Genomic DNA, 16,537 nt, shown 5'->3' with positions numbered 1-16,537 from the left:
TTGTACTTGGGCAGCAGTGACTGACCTCTTCTGCTGAGAAAAGGAAACTACCTACTCTCTAGAGCCACTCCTTTCTCACATGCATTGTCACACTCATGTGTTCTCATCCTGGAACTGCTGCTGCAGATAGTGACCAGGCTTTATCATCTGCGAACCACCAACGTGCACCAAATCCTACCACTCTCATGCTGCCTTGATTTTGTTTTTCTCCTCTTACAGAAAATAATTTCATGAATATCACCATCATTTTGTTCAGAGACAATATGACTAAATCCAACAGTGAGTGGTGGGTTCTCAACCTGACTGGAAATAGGATATACAACGAGGAGTCACAGGCCTTGGAGCTGGTGGTCTTCAATGACAAAGTCAGCCCCCCCAGCCTGGGGTTCCTGGCTGGCTATGGGTAAGGACTCATTTAATGATTAGCAGTTACAAGATTCTACTTCTGCAGCATGTAACGTTGAGAATGGGAAGCTAGGATTCCAAAATTGTGTACAGATGCCATATTAAAAATCACAAGCCTTGCCCTTCCTGTGGAAACATGAGAGACCAGAGGCCCAAAGCCATCAGCATGCCTAGCAAGACTCACACAACCTGGAGTATGACTTCTTTACTCTGTTCCCTCCTGTTATACAATAGTTTGATACAATTCAGTGTCTAAACTTGGCAACTGGCATAGAGTTATCACTTTTCTGCTTTGACAGCCTTCTGGCCCTCAGCAGAAGGATTGATTAGACATCACAGTTTTGAACACACCCAAACCATTTCACCATCTTCTGGTGCTTAAATTCTAAGACACACAGCCCCACTATAAATACAAGTATAAAATGTTACATTTCAGAGAATTAGCCTCATAAGAAATCGCTTTCATTCAGAGAAAAAACAGGATTTTTAAAGGGAAAAGAGCTATTTTCAGAAAAGCATATACAGTGCAATTGTGTTTCTACCCAGTGTATTGTGTTCTACCAAATATATTACGGTTAGCGTGTTCTCCTAACCATATTTAACTGCTGGATGCAATTTCTTCTTCTGCCTTTTTCAGTATCATGGGACTATATGCTTCTGTTGTCCTTGTGATTGGGAAATTTGTCCGTGAATTCTTCAGCGGGATTTCTCACTCTATCATGTTTGAAGAGCTTCCAAACGTGGACCGAATTTTGAAGTTGTGCACAGATATTTTTTTAGTTCGAGAGACAGGGGAACTGGAACTAGAGGAAGATCTCTATGCCAAATTGATATTCCTGTACCGTTCACCAGAAACAATGATCAAGTGGACTAGAGAAAAAACGAATTGATGTCCTCAGACCCAGACCACAAAAGAAGCTGACAATGGAATTTTTTAAAAAGCACAATATTCTTGTAAGAGCTAAGCATTTCTAGTTTGATGGAAATGGTTTCTCTTCTAACAGGTGGCCAAAAGGAAGTGATTTCCTTTTACAGTCAAAGCTACCTTGCACGTGACAGCGCTGTTGAAGAAGTTATTTGTACTTCCACAATTCTGAAATCAGGGCTACTTGCTTTACGTTTTAGTCAACAGTGTCTTGCATTCTGATTGACTATGTGCAAGACTCACGCAAGGGTCCCTTCCCACAGAAAAACAGAAGAGGGAACAGCACTGTAGCTTTCTTTTTGGGGGACTGCACACCTCTCAGGAGATGTGGTCAAGGGCATCACAGCTCTTATCACCACTGGGAAGCTGCTGTTTGGAGACCCAGGGAGCTCTCAGCACACTCAAAATATGCAACAGCAATAGGAGGTGGAAAACCCTACCCATGTTCAAGGGGAAGGAGAGAGGGAACCAGCGAGCCAGGAAGGTGCCTGTTGGAGGCTCAGCCTCACTCTCAGCAAAAAGATAACATAGTCATACTCTTACTGCCTTATCTTAACTGAAGATTCATACAAAATCTTTCCATTGAACACCAGTGACTTCTCAGGAAAAACACACAAATCAGCAAAGCAAATATGTGGGCACCTGCTTGGCAGAGGACTGGTAGTGACTGCCCACAGTGATGGTGACTTCTGCTTGGATGGTCCCCACTCCACCTGAAGCAGAGATGGAGGAAGGGCCAGCATAGCCGTGTGAGGCTTCCATACTTCAGTGACAGAAGTCACCATGGCTCTTCTGCCTCCCCACCCCACCAATGATGTGCTGTTCCCATTTCCATGGTTTAAGGCAGTGGTTCTTCCAGTATGTGACATTCTCCTTCCTGTTTTTCAGGTATATCAGCGTTTACATATTCCAATTCACATTTTTACATCTGAGACGGGTTTTTTAAGTTCATAATTATGAAAGAAATATGTATATTGAGCTTGGGGAAATTAAAAAATGGCCTTTTCTTAAATTATTATCATTGATAATTCAAACTCTTCATGAAATAACAATGTAGCATGAAAATTAAGATTGAAATGTAGTTTTCATTCCATATTAAAAATACAGTTTCTGAGAACCATTGAATGGGCTAGAATATGTCAAAAAAAAAAAAACCCCAATCCTGTGTACTTTGGGTTCAGGGCTGACTGAAAATAAAGCACATCTTGCAAAGCCATGTGAAGAGCACTTTGTATTCTTCCTTTTTCATATGAAATAGGAAAGGGAGTTGTTTTCAATACAGTGTGCAAAGAGTTTTTTAAAAAACAACTGGTTTGGTTTGTTTTTTATGTGGGTGCTGTATGTGACTCATGGAAGCAGGGAATGGCTGGTAACTCAGTAATTTCCAAGGAAAAACTGCAATAGTGGATGTGGAACTTCAAAGGAATAGCAGAGCTCAAGTGACATTCAGTGTGTTCTGGAAAATGAGATTAGCGCATGTCTGTTTTTACACTGTGAGGGCCAGCATGTCTCTGCCCTGCCAAAATTAACTGCTTCAGCTATCAGAACAGAAAAATCCAACCACTTAGTGGAATTCTGGATTGATAGTAGGAAGAATCACAGTGCATGGATCTGGTTGTGAATCGCTTTTAACGAAAGTCAACAACAAATTTCCAAAAAGCAAACTGTAATATGTTCAGGAAAGAGTAGACATAGGAAAGGGCCAAAGGATATCAGAATTAAAATATTTCTCAAGAAAACAATTCCCAGGGTTTAAGAAAGAAGCCTACACATTTATAAGAGGGGAATTTTTTTTTATAGTGTTGGTGATCAAACCCAGGGCTTTGGCATGCAAGGTAAATGCTCTCCCGTTGTGCTCTACTCTAGCCCAGAGGGACAAATTTTGAAGGAAATTTTCCTAAGGACAGAAAGCCCTCCTTCAAGGCAGGCCTAGATTGGAGTGGAAATCACACAGAATGAGGAAGCCTGGTTACAATCCCTGGCTACTGTTGGGCTAGGAACCCCTATCAGTGGGTCCCTTACCCTCCCCAGGCCTCATTTATTTAACAGTTTGTGAAGTCCTGAGGCTTTAACCAACATTCCAGGGAATAAATAGTGCCTACTTAAGCCAAATGCCCTCTACTGAAGCAGCCTGGCCTTAGATTGGGCTCCCTGAATACAACTTGGAAACAGAGAACCACAGGTGGACGTTGGGAGTGATCCTGGGAGATACCAGAACCAGTGAGGAGGGCAGGGTGAGGCAGAGAGAGAAGCAGCTGCAACTGACCTTGGCCTGGTAGCAGGAGTTTAGGGGCTAGGGAGGCCTTCACTGTCCTGAGGAAAGCTGGGGGGAAGGCGTGTGGATCTACATCACCCTCTCAGGGGACAGTCCCTGCCCCTGGAACTTGTCCAGTTAGGCAAGTCCCTATGCTTCTGAGAGACACGGTAGAGACCAAAGAGCATGAGGGCAAGCAGAGCAGATCCAAGGAGACGGCAGCATGCACCATGATCTATCTACCTGAGGCCCTCTCATATCCACCAGCTTTTTACAGTAAACTTTGAGGCTGCCTCCCTTAGAAGAGAAGAGTAGAGTAACACAAGCTATAGTCGCTGCTGTGGCCACTGGTTTCACGGCCAGACGCAATACTCATCTTGCATCACCTGCACCCCCTCTCTAGCTGCTGTGCTGACCAGGCAGCCAGACCCTCAGCCTGAGGGGCCGAGGTCCTGGTTTCCACCTCTCCTCAGGCCACAGCATTACCTCATTGTCATTCAACTGGCACCCATGGAACCCTAGATCATCACTGAATGCCAGTACACTCCTTTCTGCCTGCCGGACAGCAGCAGCCTCCCTTCCCCAGGACTTAGTTCAGTAAGAGCACCCCCCTCATGCTATCTGGGGACTAGTCACTGACTGACTCTCTGGACTGGTCATCCCTTCTGACATCATTTTTTTCCCAGTTTCTTCCCAAATTCAGGCACATCATTTCTTGAGTTTTCTAATTCTGGTACCTTGTTGTTCTTTGATGTCTTCTATTTTTTCATTAATTTATTTGATATCACTTTGAAATACTGGATTATAGTTTTCACACATTTTGAGAGTGTACCTTTTCAGCTAACTTCTGTTGTCTCTAGGAACTTGGCCTGTTTCTTTCTTACACTTTCTTATCTGGTTAGCATTTGCTGTTGGATGTAAGCATTGCCTTTCTCTATTGCCTCTTGTATGGGACATTCATTTCTCTGACTTCAACAGGCAGAAGCTCTTCTAGCGTGGTGTCTCTGGCACTTGTCCTGGGTTTTCACGTGTCCACAGTGCACCCTTCCCAAGGCTGCCTGCCCTGTCCTCTCTGCCACCTTCATAGTCCCCTTTTTTCCCAGTAACAATACTTCGGCTCCATGTGAACTCTGTGCCCAGCAGCTTTCCCTTGATGAGGACACTTACTCTGTACTAGTCAGTCACTTTGAGAGTTCACAGACATGGCCCAGCCTCATCAGACTGTCCCACCATTTCTTGCATCTCCTAACGGGAATGAGGCTCAGGAGTTGCCACTGATGTGGTGACCCAACCCCAGCTCTGTTGACCTGTCCGTGTGTCTCTTTCCTCTTCCAGCTGAGGAAGGTCCATATGTCTGGCCACACATCACAGTCCATGGTGTGTGCCTACCCTACTTCACCTTGGGGTTTTGGAGAGAGGGATGAGGAAGCATTGAATACTAGGCTTCTATGCCCTTTGCCTGTCCAGAAGTCCTCCAAACAGTCTTAATCTTGGTCATCAAAGAAAGAATATGTTTAATTTCAGCATCAGAAATAACAGTCTTAAATTACATTGGCTGGGTTAAATTAATTAATTATTTGATTAAAAAATGCCTTGACCCACAGAAGTGCAGCAGAGGAGGCTGAGGGGTTCCAGAAACCACAACAGTACCAATTTGAAGCACAGGAACTTGATCTCAGAAATCTTGAAAATAGGCCCACCTAGCTCAAGACACCTCCTGTGCAACCACCTACTCAGCTTATTGGCTTTCATCTGGAAGTTGAGAAAAGAATCCAGGAGCGAAAGTCAAGGATGAAATGAGAGGATGAACACTTTGAATTTCATTCCAGACCTTGCCCCACTAAGATCTTGAAAGATATTGTGGGTGTTCCTGAAAAGAAAGTACTTTCAACTAGTGTCCCCAGGTCACCAGCTTTTGCATTGAAGAACAGAATCTGAACGCCCACCAGTGAAGATGATGAAGAGGATGGACCAGTAGTGATAAAACCTCAATCCGTGCACATCATGGAGTGTTTTTCCAACACCCAGAGCCCCAACACCTAGACCCATGAACTATGAAAAATAAACCTTTTCTTCTTTGATTCTCAGGGCAAGGAATACTAGTTACAGAAGGAGAAGAAAATAAAAGAACCGCAGAAAGGAAAGGTGCCAAGTTCAAGGAACTTCCTTGCCTCATTTTGACAGAATTAACCTCCAGAGAGAATGGCTGGGGTGTAGCTTAGAGGTAGAGAGCTTTAGCAAGTGTGAAGACCTGGGCTCCATTACCAGCAATAGAAATTTTTAAAAAGTTAAGATAAATGAGCACTAGAAGGTGTTTAGAAGGTATGGTCTAATTTTCTCTTTTTCAGGTAAATGCATTACGTAATTAATGAAACAAATTAGCAATAAATAATGAAGTACACCTGAAGTAAAAAAACAGTGCTTTGGTAGAACCAGTGCACAGAAGTGACTGGTTCTCAGGGCCTTCATTGTTTTGAGTAAGAGGTATTGTTAATAAAATATTGTTCTTCATTTATTTTAAGGCAATGGTACCCATAGTCATGTTCTGATATTTTTACTGATCAACATTTCCTATTATCTATTTTATTGGTATGTTCGAAGAAGTAGTTGGCACCAAGCATTGGTGGCTCAAGCTTATAATCCTAACTACTTGGGAGGCAGAGATCAGGAGGATCACAGTTTGAGGCCAGCCCAGGTAAATAGTTCATGAGATCCTATCTCAAAAATGCCCAACACAAAACAGGGCTGAGAGGTTCAAGTGGTAGGGCACCTGCCTAGCAAGTGTGAGGCTCTGAGATCAAACCCCAGCGCTGCCAAAACGAAAAAAAAAATGTAGCTGACTGTTGTCTATGGTTTCTTTGCTTTTCAGTTTGTAAACTTCTGTTCCTGTATCTCTTTATTCACTTATGCTGTTCTGTATTATTCTCCTTACTTCTTGGGTTGGGTGCATAGCACATTATTTTTCTTTTCTAATATAAGTACTTGAGGATAAATACAGGATGTCCCAGATCAAAAATATGATTGCTTCCAACTTACAGAAATCATTTGGAAGTTAATTACTTAACTACTCCACACTTACTCATCTTTGGCGAATTTCAGTGTTACCCATTGGTTTTTACTCTGCATGGACATGGCTGAGGAGGCCCCCCACCCTCTCTGTCTACCCTCCTCTGTGGGAGGCTTTTTGACTGGATGATCTCCAGGTACAAGTCTTTCTGTTGCTGCTGGGGTCAGGTTTTGTCAGCTTTTGAAAACTGGCTGGATCCACTAGAACGAGACAGTGGGGATTTTGAATGCTAATAGGAAATACATTAGTACCTTAAATTTTTAAATGATTGTCCTCACAATGTTGCCTTTTCTGTATTTGTAATATTTATACCTCCAAAACCATTACAGTTTAAATCTTGTAGTGAAACTGTGGGGACCCCTGCCCGTGTTGTTGTCTATCCAAGGGTAGGTTCCATACCAGAGACCTTCACAGACAGGTTATCTTAGCTATCCAGAGGCAATGCGGGCATAGATCTCAGCAGATGGTAAGAAAAGGCAGTGGAAACTCTCACTGAGAGTCCTGGAGGGGAGTCTGAGAAAAACACATCATCTTCTAAAGTCATTTACACTCCGGGACTGGCTCTTGATTTAGTTTGTTGAGGAGATGAAACACTTCCTGCCTCTCCCACCCACAGTCTTTCTCTGGCTTCCCTTAGCCCATCTGCAGGAGCTGGAGCAGTTGCTGAGCTCAGGAGCTGCTGGAGTAATAATACAGTTTGAGTATTCCTTACGATATTCTTGGGACCCAAGAGTATCAAATTTCAGATCTTTCCTATTGTGGAATATTTGCACATCCCTAACGACATATCGAACTTCACTTATGTTTCACTTCTACCTTATATACTGCCTGACAGTAAATTATACAATAGTTTTAGTAATTTTGTGCATGAAACAAAGTTTGTGGATCACAGCTGATGGAGCTGGGCAGATCTTCTTACTCGGGACACTGAATGAACTGTGTGCTGTGCACCTGCATGTTGTCTGCTGGCCATTAAGTTAGGTATGACCTTGGTGCTCAAAAAGTTTCCAACTTTGAAGCATTTTAGATGTTGGGTTTGGGATTTTCCCATTGGGGTTGCCAAACGTGGGAGAAGAAGTGGAGGAAGAGGATACTATAAAGAATACTCAATTAGCATTAGCTTTTACTAATATTTGCCAAGTCCTGTGCTAAAAGCACAAGGAGTCCAAGACATAAAGAGGCTCAGATTCTCATCCACAGCACAGGTAAAGCCAGGCCTGGACTCACTTTATCCAGGAAGCCAGCAGCCCTTGGCCCCAGCCCTCCTGCTGCAGTGCTTCTTCAGTGAGGCCCCTCTCTCCAGCCTCCACACACATGGCCAAGCACTGGCTGGCAACACGCAGGCCACACCCAGAATCTGGATTCCCAGATGACTGTGGTGTTGGGAAAGGGACTGTCAAGCAGTGTTCTTTTTCCCATTTATTTCTTTCCCAAGCTGCCAAGACTGGCAGGGACATGTAGGCTGGTGAGACTTAACTTTCCTCATATGGAGAGGCCACTGGTTTCTCAATAGTAAGGGTGATGGATGGGACTGGAGAGAAAACCCCCTGGCTTTTTCTCCAGTCACCTGGCTTGGAGGTCAGAGGACCTGGTGACTGTACTACCTCAGAGAATCTTGATATACACAGACTCATCTGTGAGTTTTAAGGTCACAGGATGTATGTACAGGGCCTGGCTTTCAGTGGAAAATCCCTTAATTTTGAGCGCTTGTTCAAAAGTAACCCGAGGGACCCCAAGATGAGTCTCACCCAGCACAGCTGTTCCACCAGGCCTCCAGGCACCCCATGTGGTCACCAAGTCACTCTTTTGGAAGTACTGGGAGTACTCAGGGAGGTTCTGAGCTTCCATCTCTCTCCTGATGGTCTGGAGTTCTTACCAAATTCATTTCAATGATGAAGGTTATCTCTGAACATCATCTTGCCCATGGACTCAATGTCCCCATCAGGCAGGCTGCTCTAGTCATCAGCCCTCTTTCCTGTATCAGTCTTACTTTTCCAACTGCACAGAGTGACTGGGTAGATAACCCACTGGTACTTCCAATACAGCATGGTGATTTCCTTCTCTTGCCTGCTCTGGACCTCTTAGTACTCATTCCTTCAGGCTGAGGACTCTAGAGAGGCCATGATGTCACCCATGTGACTGACCACGCAGCCTTGCAGCCTGTGGCCTTGTTGGCCCTGCTGCAGCCATCCCTCCTCTCTTCCTGCAGCAGCCCCTGAGTGGGCTTTAGGTCTCCACTCTCCAGCCCTCCCTTCCAGGAGTTTCTGCACCTGCCTAGTCATCAGGACCACAGAAGAGTTTTGACCAACACCAGATGCCAGAACCCTGCCTGGCTCCCCAGTCAGATCCAATAGGGCCAGGTCTCAGAACTGCCCCTTTTCTCAGTGGCCAAGTTGATGCTGAAAGGATGGTGCTGGATCTGTGTTTGGGGACAGCTTGTGCAATCCATCCGCTCCTGAAATGGAATCACCTGTAGTTCTGGTGAGAATGTGCACACTTCTGGGCATCACGTGGCTCCCAAGACTGACTTAGGGGCCAGGGTTCAAGAATATTTAAGCCCTAAAAGTGGTTGTGACACCAGCCAAGCTGGAGGGCACCCCATTCCCAAGCTTCTTTCTAGGAAAAGGTCTATATCTCTCTCAATCCAAGGCACCATCCTACCAACTTGAAGGCACTCGGTAAATGTTGGTTCTCTTTTCCACTCCCCTCACCCCTGCTCAGAAGTCTTCTCCTTACCCCCTCCCCCCATACAATGGATGCAAAGTGACTAAAGTTCCAGACATGGGAGATAGCTGTCCATTTCCTTCACATTCTCTTCTAATCATTTATACCTGCCCAGGTGTGGGGCCAAAGGCCTAATGGGAAAATTAGATCAAGTTTATTGAGAAAAGCAAAGAATTTCTTCAGCCATTTAAATTTGATGTTTGTCAAAGAGAAGTCTCTAAGGTCAGAGGCAAGGAGCCAATCATTAACAATGTCTGTTGGCGTTACTAATAAATGATAATACACAAGGTAAAGATAGTGGTCCTAGGCCAGCCTCCACACTAACCAGAGCAGAAAGTGAGTCACCTACTTGGAACAAATCCAGGAATACTATGTATCTGACACTGCATGAAAAATCATTCACCTCCTGCTGTAGTACACCAGAAAGGATTGTGAAAAGCAAAGACAAATGTACTGTTCTCAGCTATAGTGAGAATGTCCAAATGCAGGCAGGACTTGCCTTGTGTTAAGGTAAGTGGTGGCTCACCTCTGGGACATGGTTCTTGACACATGGAAGGCAGATGCATGAGAAACATAAAAATGTGAGAGACTGAGGTCACCTGGGAAAGCATGTAGGAGGGAGGGAAACTGGGAGCAGGATCTATGCAGGCGGTCCTTAGGCCATGTCTGACTGATCCATGGGGTGGAGTAGTCTCAAAAGTTAGACACCACAAAAAGGCTTCTTGCAAGGCCTAACAGCAAAGCCAAATCAGAATGTGCATGCTTCCAAGTGTGGAAATACAGACATTTGAAATCTTACCAAGTAAAATTCGTTTTCATCTATTAGCTATTTTCATTATTCAGTTGTCTTTTGATGTTCTTGGTACTATCTCACAACAAGGTTCTTTCTGGAAAAGTTTTATTTACATAAATTTTGTTACATCTCCACTTAAAAAGACATTATACAAAACAGAGGCAAATGAGGATGAAGCAAGCTGAAGGTTGCATCCCTGAACTGCAGAGAGGCACAGGTGTCTTTGGCCAGCTGACTGCTGGACTAGCCTACCACAGGCAGTGCTCACTCCTCCCAGGCCCACAGAAACTGACCTTGGAGGCTACCAGCACTGCACAGGGAGCTTCTGGGACCAGGCTTCCTAAAACATTCACGATACTGTGGGGAACACACAAGAGCAGTATTAAATTATGAATCATGCTGCTTTGTGTGTACCACACAGACAGATGCAAAGCAGTGAAATATTTACGAGCCCTGTTGATGATGGCGTCTCACTGTTCATCACATTGCCTGAGCCCTGCAGGAGGTCAGTAACAAGCAGTTCTGTCCTGTATTGCACTTGGGACAAACCCAGAAAAACATCGGGAAAGAGAGGAAGGAAGGGAGGGAAGCAGGAAGGATAGAAGAAAGGAAGAATGGAAAGGAGGGACAGAGGGAGGAAAGGAGGATAAATACAGAGACAAGAACTCTGGTATCCATTCCTTCTGTAAGAACAAGGCCTCTCTGCAGATCAGGCAGACAGAGCTCTGTTGCCTGGTAGCCTTTGCAGACAGCTATTGCTCCAAGCTAGGAAGTGGGACAGACAGAGCACTGGAGTTAAGCAGCTCCATAGAATTAAACCCCAAGATTCCAGAGGAAGGAGAGTAAACTGCCATCAGTAGACCCATGAACTGCCACATGGGATGCTCATGAGCATTGTACAGGAAACTGGATGCATATTTCAAGGAAGAATTACGAGGAAGGTCTGCAAATAGGAAAACTCCACACGAAAGTGAGTACGCCCTCTGTACCCCCCTTATCCCTGGTGGTATTCAGCCTCTAACACATGACAGGTCCTGACAGCGCACAGGTGGACAAGAGGTACTCACCTACCTGCCAGGAGCTTGCCATTTGGGATGGTGTCCAGACGTAGAATCTGAACAAGCAATTTGTCATACAAGGATTTGGCATCACAGAAAACGATCCAAATAGCTTCTAGCGAGGTGCATTATAAAAAGTGCTAAAACTGAGGTCCTCAGGATGAACAGAAAGGTCACCAGAGGATAACCTGGAAATGCAGGAGTGACAAATGAAACACTGGACATGGCAGACATATTAAATAAATTTGAAAGACTAACCATTCTAACACTGACTATTTATTTATAATTTATATACATATGAAATATCAGTGAAGGAGTCTCACATTTTAAGAGAAGCAACTCAATCTTTAAAATGTCTGAAGAAATTACAGAAGCTCATTTAATCCTCAAAGCAGCCTCCAAAAGACACTACAATGAAATACGGATAAGATACAATAAATAAAATGATTTGCTTAGCACCAGAAAATGAGAAAAGGAGATGCACAGAAAATAGTTGAGACAGACAGAAAACGAATAGCAAAATGACTGGCTTACTACATACATATATATATATGTATATATATATATATAACGTATATATATATACGTTAAATACAAAATTGCATAAACATGTAACCAAATTAAGTGAACTATACTTTCTAATCAAATTCTAGAAATTATCAGACTGGATTAAAAAGCAAGGTTCAACTATATAAACTCTCTTTAAGGGTAAGCCTTGAATATAGAGATACAAAGTGATTAAAAGTGGAAGAACATTTGAAAACATGCCACACAATTAACACAAGAAAGCTGAAATTGTTACATTAATTTAGACATAATAGACTGTGAGATAAAAATAAGGACCAGAAACGTGAAAGGACACTGCATACTGATAAAAGGATCAAAACTGCAGTATGCTATTACTACTGTACATACATTTACATCTAGTAATGTAAAGCCACAGCCAAATTAAAAGGAGAAATAAATAAGCTAACAAGTTATAAACACATTCACCTTAAAAGTGACAGAAAGAGAAGAAAAGTCACTAAGGATATAGATGATATAAGCCATGCCCTCAACCAAATTAATCTAACTGACACGCAGAGAGCATTCCACCCAATGGCAACAAAAGACAGCAACTTTCAAGTGTAGAATTCACCACGATAGACTACTGGTGAGGTCATCAAAGAAAGCAATATATTTAGAAGGAATAAATGCACATAAAGAAGGAATAAAAGTAGCATTATGAAACAGGAAATGAATCATTGAAATGCATCTGAAAATTCTCCCAAATAATTAACAGGCCTAGGAGGAAATAACAAAATAAGTCAGAATAGGATTAGAATTGAATATAAAAGAAAACATATGTCAAACTTTAGGATGCAACTAGGGCAGTACTCAGAAATTTTAGCTTTAGAGGCTTCTATTAGAAGTAGGGAAGGTGTGAAGCTTATTATCTAAGCCTCTAACAGAAAATAGAAAAAGAATAAATTAAACTAAAAATATGTAATACTAGTTTAGTAAACTATTAAACAATAGAGATAAGAACACAAAGTAATGAAATAGAAAAAACAACTGAACCAAAAAATCCAAAGCTGGTTCTCATACAATTAGTAATGAAAATAAAGAAATGAACAAGTTAACAGTATCAGGAAGCATAGGAGAGACATCATCTCAGAGAAACCCCATTAAAAGGATTAGAGGTTATGAAGACTGTAAACAAATTTAAGTAACTGCATTTAAAGTTTGTCTTAAATAAGTTGAAAATTCCATGAAAGATATAACCTCCCTAAAAAAATGAATAGCCCTATGCCAATTAAAGAAATTGAATTTGTAATTGAAAATCTTCCCACAAAAAAATCCTAGGACCAGCTATGGCTTTATTGATGAATTCTTGCGCACATTTAAAAAATTAAAAATAATACCAGTTCTTACATTGGTGAATTTAATCAAGCATTTAAGAAAGAAATTACACCAGTTAACTATAGTCTCCTTCTAAAGATTGTACTAGAGGGGATTTTTCTTAACTCACTCTGTGAGGGAAGCATTGCCCTAATACAAATATCAGACAAAAGCATTGCAGAAAACACACCTCCATACATAAAACAATACTTTTTTGTGAATGTAAATACAAAACTCCTTAACAAAATCTTAAAAAATCAAAGGTCTAGGGATATAATTCAATAGTAGCACATTTACCAAGCATTTACAAAGCCCTAGGTTTGATCCTCAGCACCACCAAAAAAATATTTTTAAATCAAAACACACAGTGTGTAAAAAATTATACAACATGACAAAGTGATATTTAGTCCAGATATTCAAGATTGATTCAACATTCAAACAGGAATGAATACAATTCACTACCACCACAGGCTAAAGAGGAAAAATTATGTGATGGGATCAACAGATGCAGAAGAAAACATTTGACAAAACTCAGCACCCATGATTTAATAAACTAAGAATAAAAGGAAACTTCTTCAACTTGATAGAGAATAACTATAGGTAACAATGCTTCACACACTGATAAAAGAAAACTAGAAACCTTTTATTAGGATCAGGAATAAGGCCAAAGATGCCCTTTCACTGCTCCTTTCAGCATCTTATTGGAAATCCTTGTTAAAGCAATAAGAAAAACAATAAAGAGATAAGTAGATTGTGAAAGAAGAAATGAATATCACAGATGACCTGATTGTCTACATTTTAAAAAATCAACAATAAAATAACTACTGAAAATAATATCAAGGTTGAAATGTACAAAGCTAATATATAAAAGTTAATTATCAGCAATTTACAAGTGGAATTTTAAACCAAAAATCATTGTACCATTTACATTAGCATCCTAAAACATATTTCTTCTCCAAATTAAGAAATTTTTGGTGAAGAGGTGTCTTTAAATGAGATATATTTGATGACACAAATTAAATATGTCAGACAAAATACATCTTCAACAAAGAAGATATACAGATGGCAAATAAGAATATGAAGAGATGCTCCTTGTCATATATCACCAGGAAAATGCAAAGTGAAACAACAATGAGATACAGCTGCACAGCAATTAGATGGGCCAAAGTTCAGAATATAGACAGTACCAAATGGTGGTAAGGAAGTGGAGCAACTGACTTTTTTCTTCCCAATAGCAAGGGAGTACCATGTGGTACAGCTGGCCCTTTGTATTCTTCTGTGACATATCTTCAGATTCAACCATCCACAGGTTGGAAATATTCACAAAAACATGCATCTGTACTGAACATGTACACACTATTTCCCTTGTCATTATCTCCTAAACACTATAGTATAAAAACTATTTACATAGCATTTACAATGTATTGGACATTATAAGTAATCTAGAGATGATCTAAAGTCTGTGCATAGGTCATATGCAAACACTATGCCATTTTATATAAGGGACTAAAGCGTCCTTGGAGTTTGGTATCCTCAGGTCCTGGAACAATCTCCCATGGACACTGAGGTACAACTGTATAGACATTTTAAAAGAAAGTTTGGTGGTTTCTTATTAAACTTTACCTATATTTACCATAGAAACCAACAATCACTCTTAGGCATTTACTCAAAGGAGTTGAAAACCTATTTTCACAAAAAATCCTGCAAATGGATGTTAATGCATAATTGCCAAAACATGGAGGCACTCAAGATGTATGTGAATAGATACACAAACTATGGCACAATAGAATATTTGTTAAGCACTTAAAAGAAATGCTCCATCAAGGGTCGTGAATGCAGTAAACTTAAACGCATACTACTGAGTAAAGAAGCCAGTCTTAAAATTTTCAGCAATATGACATTCCAAAAAAGGAAAACTACTGAGATGCTAAATATAGATCAGTGTTTCCAGGGGTGGTTGGGTAGAAGGAGCAATGAGGGATGAATAGATGGAGCACAGACGGATTTTAGGGTGGTAAAAATGTTGTGTATGATAACTTAACAGTGGATGCATGCTATTTATTCAAACCCATAGAATCCACAACAGCAAGAATAAACCTGGTTTCAACTTTGCACCTTAGGTGATAATAATGTGTTATGAAGACTCATCACTTGTAACAATGGACCACTTGTGTGCCGGGGTACTTGGTGGAGTAGAAGGTATATGGGGCATCTTTGTAACTTCCTCTCAAATTTGCTGTGAACCTGAAACTATTCTAGAAAAATGAAGGTAAGAGAATAAGAAAACAGTAACACATCAAGCTGTATTTTGTCCCTGCATGCCATTCTTGTCCCCCACAGGAAAGGACACAGGTTGACTGAGCTCATGAGGACCAATCAAGATGCAGTACCAAGAGCAGAAATGCTATAGTCAGACTGGTTGATGACTGAGGGAGCATAATGGGGGAATTGCAGCCCCCATTCTTTCAAGCTTTTCTCCAGGAGAGATGAGATCTTACCAAAGTCAATTTACAGTGTCAAGAAAAGCTAATGGTGAGCCATTTCTTTTTGAAATTACTAACTTGCATCTCTCAGCTATTTACATCCACTCAGGTGCCTCATAAGTCAGCCCTGCTCTTCCTGCCACCACTGAGGCTCAGTATTGATGCATTCACAGCCCTTCAATGACCTCTAGGCTACAGAAAAGGAAACTGTGAACCCACAAGGCAAGCAGGCAGAAAAGCTGACAAGAGAAACTGGAACTGGAAGTTCCTCTCCCTGGAGAAAGGAAGCTGAATGACTGGTGGGGTATGGGAGCCTAGCAGGTGGAGATAAGGGTGAGGGCTTCTCTTTTCAGATTCCAGGGCTACCCACTCAGAGGTCATTACTTCCAAAGTGAAGTTTAGCCCTAGATATTTCCCTACCCTGCAGTGGTGTGAAGTACTGTCCTAACTGTGTTTGCAAACGTCAGTCTGACTTTTAGAGAGAAGACATCATACCAGAGGTTGGGCCTCCTCTGTGCCTGAAGAACAGTCTTTTCACATGGAAAGGTCTATGAACCATGAGACTAAGATATTTTCTAGGGGCTAGAAACCCCCCCATGGAGACAAGTCAGGACTTCAGGTCACAACCGAGGAAAGGCAGAGGAGACTTGATGAGGATTTGCACAGATTCCACGTGGATCTTTCTCCCATGGGAAGTGAGAGAGGGAAGTCAAACTTGGACTTTATAGTACCTCTCAGTGACCAAATTTCTACATGTGTCTTCCCAGAATTTTTTTTTCTTTTTGGAGAAGGGATCTTACTAGACTGCCCAATCAGGTTTCTAACTCACTATGTAGTCCAGGCTGGCCTTGAACTCATGATCCTCCTGTGTCTGCCTCCCAATTGCTGGGATTTTAGGTGTGAACTACCACAGCCTGCTTCCAGATTTCTTTAGTTTTTCCAAAGTA

General features: G+C 41.7%; 1 protein-coding gene across 5 annotated transcripts in view; it reads left to right on the top strand.

Moving 5' to 3' along the window:
• The window catches only part of LOC109702382 (piezo-type mechanosensitive ion channel component 2), a 385,390-nt gene extending 382,814 nt beyond the window's left edge, over window positions 1-2,576 (top strand). For all 5 annotated transcript variants that reach the window (XM_074070349.1, XM_074070347.1, XM_074070346.1 and 2 more), the window contains 2 exons: window positions 220-403; window positions 1,043-2,576. In XM_074070349.1, the coding sequence (XP_073926450.1) occupies window positions 220-403; window positions 1,043-1,295 (437 nt within the window). In that variant the 3' untranslated portion in view covers window positions 1,296-2,576. The remainder of the gene's footprint in view (window positions 1-219; window positions 404-1,042) is intronic.
• Window positions 2,577-16,537: the final 13,961 nt, after the last annotated feature.

The sequence above is a fragment of the Castor canadensis genome, chromosome 4 (genome assembly GCF_047511655.1).
Source record: "Castor canadensis chromosome 4, mCasCan1.hap1v2, whole genome shotgun sequence".
Taxonomy (NCBI): Eukaryota; Metazoa; Chordata; class Mammalia; order Rodentia; family Castoridae; genus Castor; species Castor canadensis.
This window is presented reverse-complemented; position numbering and strand designations above follow the sequence as displayed.